General features: G+C 42.3%; 1 protein-coding gene across 1 annotated transcript in view; it reads right to left on the bottom strand.

Moving 5' to 3' along the window:
- The window catches only part of rptor (regulatory associated protein of MTOR, complex 1), a gene marked incomplete at its 3' end in the record, with an annotated part of 129,156 nt that overhangs the window by 66,316 nt on the left and 40,531 nt on the right, over nt 1-22,309 (bottom strand). The window contains exon 5 of the mRNA XM_071536002.1: nt 579-737. Within this exon, the coding sequence (XP_071392103.1) occupies nt 579-737 (159 nt within the window). The remainder of the gene's footprint in view (nt 1-578; nt 738-22,309) is intronic.

The raw sequence follows: 22,309 nt of genomic DNA, 5'->3' as shown, positions 1-22,309 counted from the left end.
ATACTTTACAGAACCCCTCCACTTCTCCTCCATTCAATGCAGGAGCAGTGAGGAAAACTCGGTGCTACTTCCACTTCCCTGACATACTTTTCCTGCAGCTTTCGACGCCGAATCCGAATCCCCATTGATCTCCTGGTCGGCCGTTCTTAGCCACACTGACACAGCAGCTTATTTTTATAGGATTCATCAGTATACGGAATAAAATTAGGAGGAAAAAGGAGGGGGAAAAACAGAGGAAGAGGAGAGGAGACAAGGCCCAAGGGCGTACTGGGGAGGTGGAGGCAACAGCCAAGCCCAGACAGCAGCGGTGCATCATTGTGAGTGGGTGCTTACTTATACGACAGGCCAGTGAAGAACTGGGATTTTTATGTCTGATTTGCAAGTCGGTGAGTTTCTATAGTGCAACGGTGCTGAACCCTGGTGTCACGGCATGCTGGTTATGCAGTGGAATTGAAAAGTTAGGATGAATCTAGGTGTTTACAGTTGACTGTGATGTCAAAAAGAGTCGATAACTTCCACATCTGTGTATGCACGTCTACTAATTTGTGTGTGTGTTTGTGTGTGTGTGTATGCGGTACCTTGTTAAAGACCCAGATCTCTCCGTTGACGGTGGGTCGAGGGACACCGTGGCCATTGTAGTGAAAGAGGACTCGCTCCTCCTTGGCGTTGCGTCTCAGCGACGTGCAAAGCTTCTTCACCTCGTCCACCGTGGGGTCCAGACTCTGCTTGTAACGCGCCTGAGCCGGGGGAAGAGAGAGCAAGATGTCAGCATGGTTGTTTACATTTATATTTCATGTTTTAGGCATTTAGATGACGCTGGTATTCAGAGTCATCGAGTAGCACAGACATTGTTTTGCAGGCCCACACAACCACACAATAACAGAAACAAGTAGGAAAGAGTGCAGTTTGTCAAATGGTTATTTTCCCATACAATGTTAACATTTGTGCAGCCCTCCCAGGTAAGTTAACAGCCCGCCAAGAAAATGTTTGTTTTGGATTCATTTTGGCTGCCGTGATGCATGAAGCTGGCAGTTCTCGGCGATGTAGTTTCCAAACAATCAAGATTTAAGTCTGCCAAGCGCCGAAAGCGTTTTAGTGAACTACAATTATCATAATTCATTGCACCTACAATGTAACGCAGCTGTGCTCCTTTCGAGTTGCGGCGTGACTGTGCCGACACAAACTGAATGGGGAGACTGTGAAATGTAGCCTCGATAATCAGATGGAAGTATGGTAGTCAGCTAATGTTGCAATGCCATTAGCTTTTACTAGATTGAGAGACTTTAGTGCCTGAAAACGTATGAGTTACTGCGCTCGTTAAATGAACTGTCAATAACAAGTCGTCAATAACATCCCTCCCAACTCCGCCCAGTAAACTGACAACCTGTGGGAAACACTGTAATGTGACTTAGCTACTTATTGTGACCATATAGACTACAGAACCATGTAAAATTAAGTAATAACCCATGAGTCGCTGTGCTTTAGTGATTTTAGAACAACAAAGAGGAGTTGCTTGGCACAACACGAAGCAGCAATGCAAAAAGCATGAACATGCTGTACCATTGCAATCAATAAAGAATGCAAATGTTCATGTACATTTTATTTTCAATCAATCATAATTAAATAATATAATAATGAAATGTTATTCTTCTGCCAAACCACATGTTTCAAGTGCCAGCATGAGCACCAATACCTGGTCAAAGCTTCAATATGTATATGAACGGTTATGCAGTCACAGGTGACATTGCATTTATTGGTTATTGTACAACAGCTTTGAATGTGATTCAGACAATCAGAACTGAGGACCAGAACTATTCGTTTTGTAAGAAGAGAGAAGACGGTGGCAAGAAACAGCAACAAGTGCCTTCTCAATTAAAAGTGCTAGGTTCTGCTTCAGTCGGTCAATGTGAGTGATTGTGAATCTTATTGATCAGAACATAAGAGTCACATGGCACTCTTATATTCTGATCAATAAGACCAGCAATACAGGCCTAAAAGGGAAGAATGTGAAAGATGCACAAAGAAAATGAACAACCACACAATTCAATTAAAATCGTTATTGACCCATAATGGAAATTCGGACCACAGATAGGATTTAATATAAAAGCACTTAACAAATCACCACATCGTATACCAAGTTGATGACCAGTTGAAAATCAGAGAGGGAGTCAACAGCAACAGAAAAGTTGCTCATCATTGCAAAACACATATAGCTCCAAGCCCAAAAACAAAATACATCTAGCTCCAAACACCAAGCACCAAAAGTATAAGTCTATAACCAAAGTAAAAGTGTTCACCGCTTATCATGCCTGTAAATCCACAGAGATGCAGAGAGAAGAGCAGACCAAGCTTTACTTCCTTATTCATCATGTCACACTTAAATGATGCAGCACCTATGGAGACATCAGCCGGAATCGATGGGGTTCATACAAATTCAATAAGTAGCAAACAATGCCCTTGTGAAAGAGGGAGAGACAGAGAGAGAGAGAGAGTGGTGAAGGAAAACCTAGAGAAGCGCATCTTGTTAAAACTGGGCTACATGGCCATGGGGGGGGAATCGTCCTACTGGTTTTCATTACGCATTTCTTTATGTTATGTGCGTCACTGGCCTTCCTACGAGAGAAACAAAGTGCATCGTGTCATGATTACCCAACGGTGAAATACATAAACAAGACTTACCGCTGTTTCTTTTAATTAGAGACATTCCTATGGTGGACAATTAGCAGAGAGACATGACGACCCACTTCTCTGAGTGCAACGAAACTCACTGTGCCTTGTTTGACGCCCATGCTCACCGTTGAGTCAATTATACAAATATGTTGCTGTGGATTTTTATCATCGACACGTCGCATTTTTTATGCATTTTCAGGCTATATGCAAAAAAGATGTGTACTGTTAACTTGTCAAACTGACCAGCATGCAGCAGAGAGGCAAAGAAGACATTTCTCTCGTTCAAGATGGCTGAAAATGCAACCAAACCCGCAAAACCTTCCGAAAAAGTTCCTGGGAATGTTTCAAACTAGGGCTGCAACTAATGATTATTTTCCATTGTCGATTAATCTGTCGATTATTTTCTCGATTAATCGATTAGTTGTTTGGTCTATAAAATGTCAGAAAATGGTGAAAAATGTCAATCAGTGTTTCCCAAAGCCCAAGATGACGTCCTCAAATGTCTTGTTTTGTCCACAACCCAAAGATATTCAGTTTACTGTCATAGGGGAGTAAAGAAACCAGAAAATATTCACATTTAAGAAGCTGGATTCAGAGAATTTTGACTTATTTTTCTTAAAAAATTACTCAAACCGATTAATCGATTATCAAAATAGTTGGCAATTAATTTAATAGTTGACAACTAATCGATTAATCGATTAATCGTTGCAGCTCTATTTCAAACCCAACAATACAGCAGAGTGTAACCTCTGCAAAACAGAATGGCATTCCCAAACAGCACTGCACCAACATTTAAAACTCAAGTATCCTGGAGCCACATCTGAACCTGATCTGACAGCAGTTAGTGAGTATTTATGTTTCCTATCACTGACGTAGCACCTTGAATATGTGCTGATAGCTCTGGTTAGTTTAAGTCCTAAATTCACGTGCTCTCTCACCTCTACCTGCGACACACAGAGAATCCATGGCATTTGCAGGCCATGACATTATTGAATGTTGCCGTCTCTCTCCTCACTCCTCCCCTTCTGAAGTCTCCTCCTGCCACTTATTTCTCTCTTCCCCTCATCTCTCTCTCTGTCTCAGTCCTCTTCACTTGAATGGCTATATATGAAGTATATGTGCCCATTACTCCTCGTGACTGTAAAAGAAAACTGATTAAATCCTATCCAAAAACTTATGAGTTATATTTAATCAAATCCTCTATATATTTCATTATCTCATTGGGGGGTGGGGGGTGGGGCATCGTCTTTGCAACAGCAAGCAACAGGATTTATGGAAAATGTGGTCTTAATTTTGAAAAAGACAAAATGTTACACAAGCACCTTTAATTTGTGGGTAAATAAGCAAGTTTTACATTTCTGAGTGTGAATTTTCCGCGGGCTGGTGATGGTATGTAGGGCGTGAAACACAACAAAATAATGTACCGGTTCTGCAGAAGTCTAGTATAGTACCGTTTCTCAAAATAGGTATTACAGTACTTTTTCCGTACAGGTACATTGTGCAACACGACCACACAGATCATCTACACAAGCTGTAAAGGTGCATGTAAACACAAGAACACACAGCGTTGAGTCTAACGTGGTGCTAGCTTTACTCTTGGCCACGTGTTTCTCTGGCCACCTGTTGCTTTATATCATACCTCGCTAGTCTCAGATGCTTTAAGGCCCAAGTATCCAAGAGTGAAGTGTGTGTGTGTTGCCTGTGCCTGTGTATGTTTGTGTGTATGCAGCGTGAAAAAAAATGAGAGAAAGTTTAAAAGAATAACAGTAGGAGAAACAGAAGACTTGTTTGTGCTCCCTGAAGTTGAGTTAGGAATGTAATGTTTGTGTGTCTATGTGTGTGTGTGTGTGTGTGTGTCTGTGTATGTGTGTGTGTGTGTGTGTATTACTGTACGGATGGGACAAAGAGGTGTCAACAAGTTATGCAATAGAAAGGCACCCGGTTAGACCAGTCTGAATCATTATCACACTCACCAAGGCACTTCTGTTATATAACCAACATGCCTTTTCCCAAACAGCCTGCCTCCTGTCAAATGGCTTTGAATCAGAGAAGTAGCCGCATTTAACCAAAACTTACAGTTACATAAAGCTACTACCAGCAGAACCTGAACCTTGATGACTCTGGTGACCCCTTAAGTCTCTTAGTGGTAGTATTTTACATGAACTGCTGCAAAGACGACTTGAGCGGTGGAACTGGAATAAACTTGTGTAAGGAGGCGAGTTATTTTTCCCCCAGGAGCCAAATTCAGGCCAGACGATCAGTCAGTCTCTCTCCTCATATTAAAAGATGCTCGCTCACCCGGTGTTAGGTATAGCTTTGCAGCAGCAGCTAATCAATGTGCACAAAAAAAAAAACACTAAAAAAATTGCCAGTGAATATTTTACTTAAACTAGAGTGAGCTAGCACCGCTGTTTATTGTGTAACAGGTTTTGAATTTATTAGCCTCTCTCACCTGTATTAAGTGATGCTCGTTTGCCCAGTGTTGGTATCACAATGTGTATCTGTAACTGTGGTGGCTGATGGATACTGACAAAATATATTTTTCCTGGCAAATATTTTAGTTACAACTAGATTGAGCGGACACAGCAATTTATTGCCTAATAGTTGTGGAATTTATTACGTTTTGGCAATGCTAACGAAACATTTTGGCTAACAGGCTGCTATGATACTGAAAGGTTTGCTTTGAGGAACAAAATTATGACTTGCTCTTTGTTCATTGCATCCCACCTTGCCACCATTCAACCACCGATGCCGAGCCACAAACAAAAAAAATAAATAAAAATTGCACCATCCTTGATCAAAGATGCCACACTTTAGTTTCCCCTAACTGAATGAGTTTGAAGTGAAGTGAGAAGGGCTTTGATAGTGGAGCTGGCAGCCTGATTCAATTTGGGTATAATCAGATAGGAGCGTCTGAATGCCGAGAGGCTCAGCGCTCGTCCTGATGATATCAAGTGGTATCTGAATGGGATAATGGTGTTACTGAGGGTCCTGCAGTGATGGAGGTGTAGCGTCTGAAAACAGAGCTTGTATGGGAAATGGGGGCGGGGGAGGTGGAGGGGTATAACTTTGCCAGAATACTGTGGAAGGAGGTGTGTGAGTTAATTGAGGGAAGAGAGAGAGAGAAAGAGAGAGAGGTGGGACAAGTGTTTACGCTTTACCTGCTATGTATTTGTTATTTCTGATGAATCCCAATCCTATTTAGATGCTTTGGCAAGGCTGCTCATTAACATTCATGACAATAAAGCACATTAAATTGAAGTGGCATACAGAGACAGAGAGAGATTCATATGTATGAGAGAGACACCTAGGAGAGTCCATTTAAATATACCAATCAGAATTTTATGAGAGGGGGAGGTATGAGTGTTTGTGTGTTTGTGTGTGTATGTGAGTTACCTAAGAAGGCGACAGGGCGGGAGAGATGGAGAGAGAGACAGAAAGAGATAACGGAGAGAAACTTTTCCTCTTAACTGTACCCATCTTGGCCTGAAGGGGGAGCCCTGGCACCCTGCGGGGTCCCTCTCCCTCCAGGCGAGTACAAACTGCAGCTGTCTGCCTCTGTCACCTCCTCATCCCTTCTTTACCCCACACCTCCCCCTGTAAAATACCTCCATTATATCCATCAAGGCCACAGGGAGCAAACTCTTTTTAACGGTGTGTTTTGTGCGGGTCCCGTCACCATTCATCATCGTGTCACATCCAAAGAACAGGTGACCTTTCCAAAGTACCATAAGCATTCGGGATGCAATTACAATAAGACTGTTAAGCACTAAGGAGGGAGGCTGTCACACACATTGGGCAACGTTTTGGACAACAAAGCTGGCAATGCCCCCAGCGACAGGAAACAAACAACTCAGGCCAGCAAATCCAGTAACACTTCATTAAGCTGCAATCAGTGAAAAAGTACTACTTGTTTCCTAGTGGATCAACCTTTAAGAACATTGTGTTGGTCTATGAGCACAAACTACTTTGGTTAACAACAAAAAAGCATTTATTTTCTGAAGGGGAGTGTATGAGGTGTTAAAGACCTGGTTGTAAGCTCAGTTTGGACATGATCACTGTTTTCAACAATTGAGGCCTTTTTATCACTGTCTGCGCACTTTAGCTGACCTGAAGATAAGCTTTTTTTGTTTTGTTTTGTTGTTTTTACCATGAAACATGAAATCGAAACAAAAGCAATATGAAATAATGTATTCAACTTTTACTAATTTTACTAATAAACTTTGGTTTAGTTTTTTCCTATCAAAAGCCCATTTAGTAATCTTGAAAATGGGAACTGCAACCACATAATACATTTCCTGCAGAACATATTGTTGCCTGTTGTCGCATAGCAGCAACACAACATGGTTGTCAGAATGGATCATACAATCATATGCAGTATAATTTCCTGGTAAAATGCAAGGCAAATCTGTGTGTAATAAATATATTTTTCAAGGATCAACGTTTGTGACAGTGAATTTTTTTTGACAACTTCAATGTGTCTCAGTGTGTAAAAAATAGGGGTGCAATGGAATGAAATGCACGCTTCTGTGAAAGAGGCAATCCTTTTAAGTTGCCAGACTGAAAACACCAAAGGACGTGTTAGTTTGGATGGCAGAGACAGCTGCAGCAACTTGTTGTCAAGGAGAGGAAATGAATAAAGCTGACCTCTGTCCTCTTCATCACCACCGCTGTATCAACATTTCAGCACCAACACTGGGCTTGTTTAGATGGGAAGTACACCAAAGTAACAGGTAGCGAGAGAAACGCAGGTAGAGAGGGAGACAGGCAGAGACAGAAGCAGAGAAGGAGAGATGAGAGACAGGCAGAGACGGTTTCAAAGCACTGTATCCTCTTGCTGTTTTCAGCTGCCTAGATCACTTCTGCCTAGGCAAGATGCCAGTGAATGCACACATCAGGTGCACACACACAAATCCTGGTAATAATATCCCTATGAAGCCCCTCTCTCTTTGACTGCACTCATTCCCTGACTCCATTAAGTCATTTCTGACTTATAGACTTCTATTGGCAACCAAAGACCTGCAACATCGACAGCTCTCTGGCACAGCTTACTGTGTGAGCCTGTAATTGATCTACATATAAAAGGGCACATTTTCATAATAGAATGAGTAAGCTAGCTAATTAGAGCACAGATCCAACAGAAACGTCTGGTGAGGAGGTAATATATCAGCATATGCAAAGTAATGCTGCTTTGTCATTTGTTTTTTTTGGTTTCAGAATGTGTTGTTGCAATGCCAGTCCCTTGAAAATGTGAATTGTTTCAAAACAGAGTACTGGTCAGGCAAGGAGTTTTGAAATCTCAGTACATGGCGAAGTAATTGGTGAGTCATTGGTATTGATCAACGACCTATCAACCCCCTGCAGATATATTATGGTCATTCTGTGTTATGGGACAGTAAAAATCTTATTTAAGGCACCTTTAACCCTCACCACTACATGACCAACCTTAACTCCTGACACTTAGAGAAGTAAGAAGAAAAACAAGTACCGGTAAAGAGAGGAAGGAAGAAGGAGGACCGGCAAAAAATGACCTCACTTCGCAAAGATGTCATCACTCCTAAGGTCTAACACTACTCTAATACTGGTTCTCACAAGGATATAAGTACAAGGACACACACATACAGGATGTCACGACCTCTCACACACACCTTTAGTGATGAGTCAAAGTGGTCTCACCTGCACATCGTCAGTTCCGGTTACTGCTGGCGGTCATATGTACATGTGGACGGTCACACACACACACACACACACACACACACACACACACACACACACACACACACTTTGGTCTTTCCAGTGACAAGTAGCAGTGGGATGATGCAGCGGTAGAACCGAGATCCCCTTGACCGCGGGTTGACAACAATCTCTTTCAGATTCAATGGTAATTTGAAAAGGCCATTACTGTATGTGTTACACCTGCACGTTACGCAGCCGTCTCTCTCCCTCACACATACACACACACACACACACACACACACACACGCAAACAGTAAAAGTCACCAACATGACGTCAATGACGGCATCATGTGAGTCAGAGTCTAGTCCAGGTCAGGAGAAAGACAGCCTTCAACAGAGACTACCGGTGGTGATAATGACAAGTGGACAGATAGAAACGGTTTCCTAAAACACCTTGTCATTACCTCCAAACTACAGGAAATGGGGAAAAACCAGCGGGTGAGTGGATTCAGGAGGTTTTTATACCTCGCTTCTGCAAAAACTCAAGTCAATTATTGCCTCTTAAAAATGCTACAATGATACTCAGAGGATCACAACACTAAAGGCTGCTTGGCTTATCTATTTTCTGTTCTAAACCCACCAGTCACAGTGTGTAATAATGGGACTGAAAAATAAGGACAACAGTCATATTTCAGTGTGCAGTTGTGGTGCCAGTGTACAGCTACAATGAGTTATGCTTGGTCAGAACAAGGCAGTATTTCATATTGGTATAGTATTTGTAGCTTTTGGGACATTTATCTTGGTGTGGACTCATGAACAATGAGCCATCAGCATCAGACACAGTTGTCTGTAGTGATCTCAGTGGTTTGCGTTTGTTTTGCATCCGTCTGAAAATCGTAGTTCTAACAAACATGTGACCTAAAGCTGGGCAACCATTTTCATTTTCTATTTGTCAAAAAGTGAATTTTCTTTTTATATTAGCTCAACAAATATCCAATAAGAAGATTAAGAATATATACCCGAATAGTGGTGATGAAAAGGGGTTCAACCAGGTTTATGAAGGCCAATAATGATATTTGATTTGATATTGGATTAAAGCTGCCGACAGCGAATCCTTTTGTGGCGGTATTCAATATCTTCAAATCCGTTTTCATGCCAAAAAAATCCAAGTATTCAGTGTTTCCCTCAGATTTTTATTCTCGGCAGTGTGTAAAAGTCTTTGAAACAGGATTTAGACCATGGGACACAAAAAAATGGGACACATTGAAACCCATACTAATGAAATTCTCTTAAGGGGTTTAGCAGCTTCTTAAGGCAGAATATAAGAAAGATATATCATACAGTAGTAAATTCCCATTCCACGGGCAGCAAAGATCAGACAGTGAGAAACTGAATCCCTACCAGCTCCAAGCATGCTGATCTGTAGCCAGCCGTGTGATCTGACCCACCTGGAGGGGGGCAAGCAACGGACAATTTCCCTTCAGGGATCAATAAAGCATCACAATAATCTTATTACTGTTGGATTCAGCTTAGAGAGCAGAGTCAGCTTTGGTAACCAACAGTGAGCAGGCTGGTGAGCAGGCCAGCACGGCGGTAGTCATTTCTCCAGTGACAGCAGTCCCACTGGGGCCGGCGTGTCCGGGCTGAGTCAGTTCGTAGCGGGTCGGATGGAGCAGAGGGAGAGGAGAGCTGACACGTCACCTCCCATCCTGCCAGCACTCACCTCCTGTCGAGGCTTCGTTACCCACGCAGGCCTCTTTCAGTCCCAAAACTACGGTAGCAGAGGCGAGGGTGGGTGAGCGATTGTGCTTTTGAGGAGTTCTGTTCCAAAACACAATATATCCGTTTTGAAAAATGAAGTCATTACCCGACGTTTGTGATTCAGTTTGTCTAAAACAGAGGATCTATTAGGATAAAGTTTAAACATTTTGTCAATAAAAGGAATTAAGTTACCTCTATCATTTCAAATGTATTACAACTTGTTTGGCTTTTGTCAATAATTTTGTAAGAGGAGGTGTCACTTATTCCAAATGGTGATTATCTCATTTTGCAACAACTCATCATTTCATATCTTCCCCCTCTGTTCTTCTGTTTAAGAAAAGCTCGAGGCTTGAAGGGAGCAGCAGGAGTCAGGACACTGTGCTGTCGCCGCTGACTAAGTGACATGGGTTATGTAACTGGCAGAAGGTCTGAATGCAGTACGTGTTTGTGTTTGTTTAAAAGGGTGTGATAATACAAATAAGACAGTGTGAAGACTCCACTTCAAAAAACAAAATGCACAAATCGTTTGATTTGATGTTTCAAAATCTAAAAATCTTACAGATGGCTGATTGCTGATTGACAGCTGACTGTTCTTCGATGCTGGAAAGAAAAACAAATATCTCAAAAACAAGGGCCCAAAGCGAAAAACATCAAATTAACTTTCAAGTATATTTGTTTTGTTTACAATACTTCTGTTTGATTTCATTTACAAATTATGTTGTTTTTGTTTACCATACTGCATATTTTTTGTTTGCAATTCTGCGGCATCATCTTGACTCCATAGCTAGATCGATAGAGTTAGATGGAGAGATAGATGAATAATTATTACTGCAACACATCTTTCCTTTCCCATCTCCTTCAGTATTCTGGCCTCTAGGTCTCTATGGAACATGAGCCGGTCCATTGAGAAGAGCTGAGAAATCAATGAGGCTTCCACTCCTCTGACCTTAACAAACCTCACTTCCTGGATCTATTATCAGAAACCTTTTATTCGGAATACTTAGCATGCTTAAACACCCCCCACCCCCCGACCGCTCCACCCCATCCCTCCTTTCCTCCATTGACATCTTGTTTACACATCCAGTCATAACAATTATTGTGTTATATTATTGTTTTTTCCAGTAAGGGACTTCTACAGAGAGAGTGCAGCTGTGTGTCACTGTGTGAGTCGGTGATAGTGTGTGTGTGTGTGTGTGTGTGTGTGTGTGTGTATGTGCGCGCGTCTATGACTGTGAGTGTGAATGTGTGTGTGTGCGTTTGCATACCGTGGAGAAACAAAACGTTAAGGTGTTCTACTGCACCACATAACATCAAGCTCTCAACTCAAAGTCATCAAGGAAGCAAACACTGGGAAGGCTTTCTAGATATGACGCTCTGGTGGAAATGCATGCACACTCAAACACGTGCACAGGCACTAACGTGCGTGACCAATTCAATGTCAGAGTCTGAGAGTCTGCCTAATATGTGTATGTGCGTGTGTGTGTGTGCGTGTGTGTGTGTGTGCACGTACATATGTGTGGTAGAGTGGGGAGAGAGAGACCTCTAAAGCGCCAGTCCAATTAAAACCTGAGTTTCAAGCGGTTCTCAGAAGTGGAGTGTTTGTGTATCTGTGTGTGTGTGTGTGTGTGTGTGTGTGTGTGTGTGTGTGTGTGTGTGTGTGTGTGTGTGTGTGTGTGTGTGTGTGTGTGTGTGTGTGTGTGTGTGTGTGTGTGTGTACGTCTGCATGCGTGACTTTAATTTGTAATCTTGTCCGTCATGTAACCTTGTATTTGTATGCAGGACGGAGCGGGTAATGTTGTAGTTTGTTGCAGAATGCGTCTAAATCAGAAAACTTTCTAAAGTTTAGTATAGCACTTAATATGATGGAGGAGCTAAATAAAGTAATAGGATAATTAGCCTATCAGCTGCGAACCATTTGTTCATTGCTCAATATTTTTTTAAAAAACACAGATAATTAGATTTTCTGAAATGTTCCTATTTTGGAAAAGACTCAAGATCGTTAAGAAATCAATAACATTTATTAGTGACTGCAATCACCTTGTCAGAGTAGATGTCAGTTTTTTCCAAATAGTGGATATCTCATTTTGGAATTAAACTTTTTTACATTTATTTTACTTAATAGTCAGTTGGATAATTAGGATAGGATAATTTGGTAGGGATTTTAATACCATCAGCTTGTCAAAAATAGGTGCATTTTGTATTTGGAATGAAATCCTTCAAATCTCTTATTTCCATTATAAAATCACTTAATACATTTGTGTATTTCACACTGTTATGCTTATGAAGCTGTTCTAACAGGGACAAATATTACAGGTTTCATTCCCCAGCGATAACGGACAAAGGCTGGAGGTGCCGGTGGATACATGAGAGTCACAACAACCTGTAGTCCGACAGAAGCATTCGAGCAGCCACTCTGTTCCTGTGCTGCCGGCTGCCTGTTACAGCGCTTTCCTCTGCTCTAATCAACTGCTGTCCCCATTTCCAGCCACCAGCCGGGAGAATTACTCCGGCTGGTGATTGAGGAGGGATTGGAGCGACAAGAGTGCCACATACCATTAGCCTGGAGAAGAGGGCTTGGGGACTACTGCCGTTTGTGACTCTGTGTGACACCGAGACTGTGCGTGCGCGTGTGCGTGTGTGTGTGTGTGTACACTTGGACTTCTATTTATCGAATCTACAGGTTTCAGAGAGCCACATTTTGGAATTGAACCTAAAGTCCTAATGAAATGAAAAATTACTTAGGTAATTTTCCATGTCATAACAGACACCTATTTAACAAAAAATGCCATATTTTCTTGTATTATATCATGTTATCATTTACATCAAAATCCCATTACTTTGTATTTTTAATGGTTACCTCATCCTGTACCAGTAGGTGTAAATAAAAATTCCAACCAATAAAACTGCCTCTCTCTCTCCCCAGCTGATATCCCATTGGTTTACACATCAGAATGATCCTCCCCACGTTAGGTCCCATCCCAATGGCAGTAGCAATAGCAGTTTGTTTTGGAATAAATAGAAGAAGAAATAAGTAGTTAGCGAGAGAGAGAGAGAGAGAGAGAGAGAGAGAGAGAGAGAGAGAGAGAGAGAGAGAGAGAGAGAGAGAGAGAGAGAGAGAGAGAGAGAGAGATTTGGGATTCAGGGTCAATTTTAAAATGTGGATCAGTAGGGCGATGAGGGGAAAGACACCACACACACACACACACACACACACACACACACACAGAAGCATGCTTAATGTGGGTGTAATCGATCCACCTGAATTCAGAAATAGCTGGTAATTCTGTACACAGCACCAGGGCTCCACCGGACATTACACACACACAAACACACACACACACACTTCCTGATATTTGAAGCACGCGGCGGATGTTTGCGGTGGGTCCTCCATCTCCAGGTCTATGTTTCAGTAAATGATGTTCACCCTCAATCCCAGGGGGCATTTGGAGTGGCGTAGGGTTTCTGTGACTGACCCGCTCCCACACACACACACACACAAATAGAGGCTAAAACACAAACATATCTGCACACACACATTCTCATGTAAACCAAGCGAGGGAACAAAAATACGTGACAGAGAGGGTCTCTCTCCTCATTTCCAAGTCTGTATCGATTGCCTTAGTTTCTTATAATAACTCAGTGTGAGCCCCGAGGGGTTCAGCAGACATATTTATAACCAGATCGATGGATCTGTATCTACACCTGAGCTGGATATCTCCATAGACCAACATATCACCTGCATGTGTGTGTGTGAGAGTGTGTGTTTGTTTGTATGTGTGGTGAAGCCCATGTACGAACGAATGGGAGATCCTGTGATTGATCAACAGTTCAATCAAATTTTACATTAGCACTCAAAGACTTCCAGGAAAATGTTTATTACTGGTTCTCATGTGTCTTCGTGTGTGTGTGTATGTGTGTGTGTGAGTGTGTCCTTATGTATGTGTATATCTTTACCTGTTTGTTTGTGTGTATGTGTTTGTGTGTTTTCTGTTCTTTCTTTTTTATGCAAGTGTGTCTATGTGTGTGTGTGTGTGTGTTTGAACGTGTGGTTCCACAGTCTCCTCATTAGTGCTCCCAGTCAGGAGGGTCAATATCCCAGCATGCATCATGACCTGAAGAAAAAGACCTGGCCATTAGCCAATAAGTTGCTTTTTTATTTTTTTCTCTTCCTTTCATTCTCTCCCTCTATATTTTTCTTAGCTCCCATTTACAATGGGAAAACACATTTTCTAATTCCAAAAATTCCATATTTTTCCAGACCTCAAGTTAGAAACTTTGTAGATTTATTGATGACTGGTTTTACAAATTTAGCAACTGGCAAATAAGTCCTTTTCTAAAATCTGTATTTATTCAGGGAAGATTTGTGGTGCATGTTTTGGTAAATGCTGGATAATGGTTGATACATTTGGTAAATCTGATAAATGTGAACATTTCCTTGTTAACGCGAGTGGAAAACATTATGCTGACCACACATCTGTGACACTATGATTCACTACAGTTCTGCACCTGAGGGTCTTTTGGTACAATTTACGATTTCCCATTTGGCAGACGTACACATGAGATTTTAATACAACACAAGCAAGGTTCTAGTCAGGAGAGAACAACGAGAGTAAGTGCCATAAAGCTAAGTTCTGGTCCAACAGGACATAGGTGCTACGGGCAATGCATAGAGTGCATAGAGGCAGATAAAGAGTTTTTTTGTTTTTTTTGTTTGTTTCTTTTTTGGTTACACAGTCCATCAGGTGAGAAGGTGTTCACTAAAGAGCTGGGTCTTTAGCCTTTTCTTAAAGATTGAGAGGGACTCTGCGGATCGAATGGAGTTTGGTAACTCATTCCACCATCAAGGAACCACAGAAGAGAAGAGTCTGGATAGAGACTTAGAGCCTTGTTGTGGTGGCAGCACTAGGCATCGTTCCTTGGCAGAGCATAGTGAGCGGGAGGGAGTATAGACCTGAATGAGGGAGTTCAGGTAGGTCGGAGCCGTTTTGGTTGCTGCTTTGTAGGCGAGCATCAAGGACTTGAACTTGATGCGGGAAGCAACTGGGAGCCAGTGGAGGGATATGAACAGCGGAGTGACATGTGCTCTTTTGGGCTGGTTGAAGACCAGACGCGGCGCCGCGTTCTGGATCATCTGCAGAGGTTTGACCGTAAATGCCGGGAGCCCTGCCAGTACGGAGTTGCAGAAGTCAAGGCGTGATATTATAAGCGCCTGTACTAGGAGTTGTGATGCATGCTCAGACAGGTAGGGTCTGATCTTCCTGAAGTTGTACAGGGCAAATCGGCATGACCGAGCAACAGAAGCCACATGCTCCTTAAAGGTTAGTTGGTCATCAATCATGACACCAAAGTTTCTGGCAGACTTTGTAGGAATGAGGTGAGCTTGAGCTGGATACTGATCTGATGTTGTACAGAGGGACTAGCTGGGATGACAAGGAGCTCAGTCTTTGACAGGTTAAGCTGAAGGTGGCGTTCCTTCATCCATGCAGAGATATCGGCGAGGCATGCCGATATCCGTGCCGAGACTGTGGGGTCGTCTGGCGGGCACGATAGGAGGAGCTGGGTATCGTCAGCGTATGAATGGTATGAGAAGCCATGTGAGCGGATGACTGCACCAAGTGAGGTGGTGTATATTGAAAAGAGAAGGGGTCCAAGCACTGACCCTTGAGGTACCCCTGTGGACAAGCAGTGGACACTTCCCCTCTCCAAGACACTCTAAAGGATCAAAGCAACATTAGAACAGAGGACTGACCGCAGCTCTAGCTGATCGCAGTGTTTCAGAGTGCAGTCTCGGTAGAGTGTCCGCATTTGAAGCCAGACTGGTTTGGATCATACAGGTTGTTCTCAAAAAGGAATTCAGAGACTTGATTAAAGACTGTACGCTCAAGTGTCTTGGAAAGGAAGGTGAGGAGTGAAACCGGCCTGTAATTTTCAACCTGAGATGGGTTGAGTGTAGGTTTCTTTAGCAGCGGGGTAACCCGGGCTTGCTTAAAAGCAGTGGGGAACACACCTGTTGTGAGGAGTTGATGATGTGCGTGACTGCAGGGATAAGAGTGGGCAAAATAGCCTGCAGGAGGTTGGAGGGTGTGGGGTCCAACGGACAGGTAGTGGGATGAGAGTCAAGCAGAAGTTTGGAGACTTGCTCCTCAGTGAGATGGGAAAATGAGAGGAGTGAGGCCCTGTTAGCTGGTGGCAGCATACTGAGTTCAGAGAACTGATTACTGATGGTAGAAACCTTATCAGTAAAGAAGAATGTGAAGAGGTCAGCAGTGAGCAAAGTTGAGGGTGGAGGTGGTGGAGGGTTGAGGAGTGAGTTAAAAGCTGAAAATAATTTCCGAGTGTCTTTGGCGCTGCTGATTTTCTCCTGATAATAAGTGGTCTTGGCACTTTTTAGATGGGAGGAGAATGCAGATAGGAGAGTCTGATAGTCACTGAGGTCAGTGGGATCTCTGGATTTGCGCCATTTTTTCTCAGCTGCTCTGAGCCCCGCCCGTTGCTCTCTGATGACACCGGTGAGCCATGGACAAGTGGGGGTTTTACGAGCCGGTTTGGATGAGAGAGGGCAGAGATTGTTTAGAGAGGTGGCAAGAGAGGAGCAGAGTGTGTCTGTAGCCTCACTGACATGGAGTGAGGAGAACTCATTATGAGGGGGCATGGTAGCCGAGACCTCATTGGAGAGCTGAGCCAGTGTGAGGGACCAGAGGTTTCACCTGAAGGAGACCATTTGCAGTGGAACATGAGGATGTTCCGGTAGGAAACCGTGAATTGAATAAAGAAGTGGTCTGACAGATGTAAGGAGGTGACAGTCAGATTTGCCGTGGAGCAGTTTCGAGTCACAATCAGATCGAGTGTATTGCCCGCTTTGTGTGTGGAGACCTGTTTGAGGTCAAATGAGGACAGAAGTGAAAGGAAGTCAGTCGCTTGGGGTTTGTCAAGATGGATATTCATGTCCCCCATGACAATCAGTGGGGTGCCATCTTCAGGAATGGCTGAGAGTAGCATGTCCAGTTCAACTACAAAGTGCTATATATGACAACCACAAATAGTTTGACAGGAGCGGTAACCATGATTGCATGGTATTCAAAGGATGAGTTATTGCTTAGAGGAGAAAGCTTAGTGAATTTCCAGTCTTTGGAAATGAGGGCACCTGTGCCACCTCCACGCCCAACGGAGCGAGGTGTGTGGGAGAAAGTATTTAAAAAATATTGTAGTACAGCCGTGTCATTGGCTTCATGGAGTTGTTATGCCAGATTCTTTAAAATCACTGGCGTAATTGAGAGGAAAGCATGTTTTGCACATCCAAATCCTTTTACACATGGATGGAAATGAGATGTGTACTCTTGTGTGTCCACTATTGGACTGAAATATAAAATCAATCAGGCATCAGTTTCTTAATCAAACTACATCTACGTTGAATACACAGGTTATCAACTAAGCAATGTCTTATCTGCACACCAAAAGTAAAGAGATATACACAACAATGTACACCAGTTTGACAAAAAAAAAAAAAATCTGATAAATGTAAATGTCCAGAATATGCAGACATTTACCATGGAGTTGGTACACATTTACCATTAAATGAGAACATTTTACATTTTCCCACATTTACCTGCCACTGGAGCAGTTGGGGGCTCAGTGCCTTGCTCAAGGGCACCTTACTGAGGACGAGTATTTGTCATTCACATTCCCCACCCAGATTTTTGATCTGACAACCTTCTAGTCACAAGTCTGCTTTTCTAACCTCTAGCCTACCACCACCCACCGACTTATACTTAGTGGCGTGAACACACTCAGTCAGAGGTAATCTATTGACAGTGTGGTGATGAATTTCCAGACTTCTTCCAAACTTTCTCGTGATATATTTTTTCCCATACCTTCAAAGACCTGAAAAATCATTGAAATCATATTTATACTTTCTAGAAATGAATCACTGTGGAAGCTGTCCGCCTTCTCCTCCTCTTCTCATTATAGGCTTTTTGCCTGCAGTATTCCTCTCTCTAGAAACACATGCAAAGCAACTGAAAAACCTTGAAACCCATTTGAATTCTTTAACATCCAAACAAAAAAATAAAAAAGGAGTGGTGTGGGCTTTCTGCACGTGTACAGTAAGTGTGAGCGAGTGAGTGCGTGTGTGTGTGTGTGTGTGTGTAGATTCAAGCATTCATGCGCAGACATTAAGCATGTGTAGCAGAGCCTTCAGCGAGGCCACATGACTACTGGTTCAGTGGGGGTTTAAATAACACCTCTAATTGTGGTGCCCTTGTGCCTGCTTAGTGAGTAATGGAGTGTGTGTGTATGCATGTATGTGTGTGTGTGTGTGTACATGCAAGAGAGAGAGAGAAGAGAGAGATGTGAACATGTGTGTAACTGTGTATGTCAGGTGAGCCCTCGTTGCTGTGATTAATGAACTAATTGTGTGTGTGTGTGTGTGTGTGTGTGTGTGTGTGTGTACTATTACGACTCCAGCCCTCAGGGTATTAGCGCCCATTGAGAGTGTATGGAAATTACCTTCTTCCAGTGTGTGTGTGTTTGTTTACGTGTGTGTGTGTGCTCCCCAAGACTAAACACACACCTCCACCCACTCCCTCTCCCCCTGGGCCTCCAGCACTGGGAAATGGACTGAGTGCATTTTCCTGCCCTCATTCCAGGAAAACTCAGGAAGGTGTTTGTCGTTTAAAATAGCTCCCAGATCTCCAAATCTAATAGCCTTTTTGGATGTAGCTATGGTGTTTTAGCGATGAGTAACAGAGCATCTCTCTCCATTGAGAGGAATAATGGTTGCACAAGAGGCTACATTCATATCGCATTAAATGTAATGAGATTGAGCAAGAGGCTGAAGATTGCTTTATTGGATTGGTGTTGTGCAATGTCAGGAAAAGGGAAAGATGAGGGAGCCTAAAAGCATTCGGAGGAATTTTTCTGACATCGCACAGGTCGACCTGTTCTGTTCACGGTTTTTGATTACATACAGTATATACATTATATTAGGGCTGGGCAATATATCAATATTATATCGATATCGTGATATGAGACTAGATATCGTCTTATATTTTGGATATAGCAATATCGTGATATGGCATAAGTGTTGTCTTTTCCTGGTTTTAAAGGCTGCATTACAGTAAAGTGATGTCATTTTCTAAACTTACCAGACTGTTCTAGCTGTTCTGTTATTTGCCTTTACCCACTTAGTCATTATATCCACATTACTGATGATTATTTATCAAAAATCTCATTGTGTAAATATTTTGTGAAAGCACCAATAGTCATCCCTACAGTATTGTCACAATATCGATATCGAGGTTATCGAGGCCCAGCCCTACTTACAACTGAACTTTTAGCCCACTTCGTAGAAAATACAGAGATATATATCTTGTATCGCCATTCAGCCTAAAAATATCGAGATATGATTTTCGGTCCATATCGCCCAGCCCTACATTATATGCAGAGTTGTTATGCTGTACTGATTTGAAGATGGTTGGGTATTCAAAATGCTCAATGTTAGCATGATAATGCCATTACCAATATAGGCAACGAACCTGTATAAATATCACTGAAATTTCTGCCCAATTTCACATTTTACTGTGACACGTAATGTACATTGCTTCACTTTTTCTCTGGAGTCTGACAAGTCATAACTTCTGAATTTGAAGAAATATTCAGGTAATATGAAAATCTTCCCCTCATTCCACCAAAAAAGAATAAAAGAAACAAAGGATAAGGCTAATTAGTCCTTATAAAGCATCCAAACAAAGCCAGTGTGGAAGTGAAAGAGCTTAGGCAAATTAAACACATTGCAATGATAGAATAAAATGTAATGGCAGGACACAACTGTTTATTTTTTGTTGACACTACAATGTTTGGTTTGCTGTAAAATCTAAACCATGTACTGCTGTGTTTTAAGTGGGAAAAGCTGAGAATTATTATTACGAGCAACCAAAGTCTACAGAAACTTTTAAGTCATGATGTTTGACAGCTTCAAATGAGTTAAAATGCAAGAACACTTCCAAGATCTTGCTTTGAACCAACAAGTGGTTCCAACGAATATTTCCTCATCATCTGAATGCAGCATAAATGACAGTCACATTCGTAAAGGGACGGGAGGTTAGCCATAGCAGAGACATGGGAGGAGAAAGAAAGATGCGAAAGAAAGAAACGGTAAGAGAGAAGTCAATATTCACAATTTCAAAATCACATTTCCCCTGTCAAAAGACGGCTGATGCAATTTGTTAACCAGGCAAACTGGTAATAATCTGCTTAGGTGCTAAAATGTGACGTGTCATGTAGATCAACTCTTTATCTTGTCTTTACAAGCATAAGTAATGTGAGGCTTTGCTTGCATATAAAGCACTCTTTAAACAGTTTGTGGACATAGTGAGGTTGAACAGTTCTTTCTGTTAAATTTCCAAGCAGCTCTCCTGTGCAGAAGGTCTTTCTTCATGTCTGTCTGCACACTTCACCTCTATGGAAACACTTCCAAGCTCTAGGTAGCAGCAATATTCACTCTACAAAATTGAAGCCAGACGTGTGCATTCGTGTGAGTGTGCCTTCTTGGTCACACAGTACTTTGAAGACAGAGGGAGAAAGAGAGGCATGTTAGGATTGGGGGAGAAGATGGAGAGAAGGATGAAGACGGGGAACAGAAAGTTGAGAGGGATGAGAGCGAGGCACAAGGTGAAGAGGAAAATAAGGGGGTGTAGGCAGGGACTGAAAGAGAATAATCAGCATGCTCTGCCTCCTGCATCTTTCAGGGGAAAGCTGATAGTCTGCTAGGATGGAGTGATGAATTTTAGGGGTGTGGGGGGCATGGAGGGGGAGAGGCAGAGCCATATTGGGTAACAAAAACCAAAATGAGCACATAAAAAGGAAGCAATGCCCAGTTATTCTTTTACTGCTCTCATAATATGTGAAATGTCACCGATTTATTTAATCAAACACATTTTAGAGGCTGCAAAATGAGTGGACACTGCATTCTTTTTATGTAGACTTTGGCTTTTTTGGCTCCTGTGAAGAGGTTGACATTTGAATTAAGATTACCTGACAGACATGTTTAGGATTTGTTCAGTTTGAATACAGTGAAACATTTTCTCTGACATGAAACTTTTTTGGCCAGGTACTGACCACCTCTTACACTATAATAATTGCAAATCAGTCAGTCAATTAATTAATTCATTAAAACCTAATTCCGTGAAACCTCTTCTTTCTAAACCATACAGAGCAAGCTGAGAGGAAGAGGTGGAAAGGAAGGATGTTGAAAGACAAGCCTTCGGAAGTGATCCAATTTCAAAAAGCCAAAAAGTAATCTTAGCATCATATATCCTATACGGACAGCGATTACAGCGTGTTTCCTACTCTTTCACATCCAAACCACTATTCAACCACAACTGAAACTGAAGTTCCTAAATGAAACTACAGGGCTGTTTAGTCACCTGAATTATGAGCAATGCTGAGAACCTAGAGAGAACGTTCATGGCTCTATTTTTTTATTTCATATTCTATTGATCCAAAAGCAGGAAATTTGTCTTTTTCTCAGGAGCAGAGGGTCAGCAACAGACCAGCACCCCTCGAGCCGATGACGAATTAGCGTCTCGCCCTGCTCCAGTATCCTCAGTGAGACGATGAATCCCTAGCAGACTCCAGGGATGCTGTTCTGTAGCTGACCGTGACCTCTGACCTCCCGCAGGAAGAGGGGAAAAGACAAAATAGAATTTCCCCAAGGGGATCAATACACTATCACATCAAGGACTCTTTTACAGACTGGACACTCGGGGTCAGGAACCGTGGGACCTTCCGGTTACAGGACGGTCTCTCTGGGTCTGAGCACTCACTTAATCTTACCACAGTATCATCAATTTACCAGCACACATGATTTAGATGTTGCAATCCTTTGTGCCATAATCCAAGGTGAGCATTCATAAAGAAGCCCAATTCAGATGTCAAAAGAATGATACTAAATCACAAATGGTGAGTATACAGCAGTGGTTCTCAACGTGAGGTCCGGGGACCACCAAGGGGTCCTTAGGGGGGTTCCAGGGGGTCCCCTGCAAATTGACTAACTGTTAACCTCACCGTCATTTCATTTACAAGTATATTACAAGTTAACACAATTAGAGAATGTAGAACAAAGACTTGTTTGATCATAGTTTCACTGTTATCTCTCTGCCTACAATACAGATAGTGATGGAATTTTGGACAAAATCGTATCTAA

This window comes from Centroberyx affinis, unplaced genomic scaffold (assembly GCF_046629955.1).
Source record: "Centroberyx affinis isolate AG114_WGS23_722 - 3 ecotype Tasmania unplaced genomic scaffold, CSIRO-AGI_Caff_v1 ptg002812l_1, whole genome shotgun sequence".
NCBI lineage: Eukaryota > Metazoa > Chordata > Actinopteri > Beryciformes > Berycidae > Centroberyx > Centroberyx affinis.
This window is presented reverse-complemented; position numbering and strand designations above follow the sequence as displayed.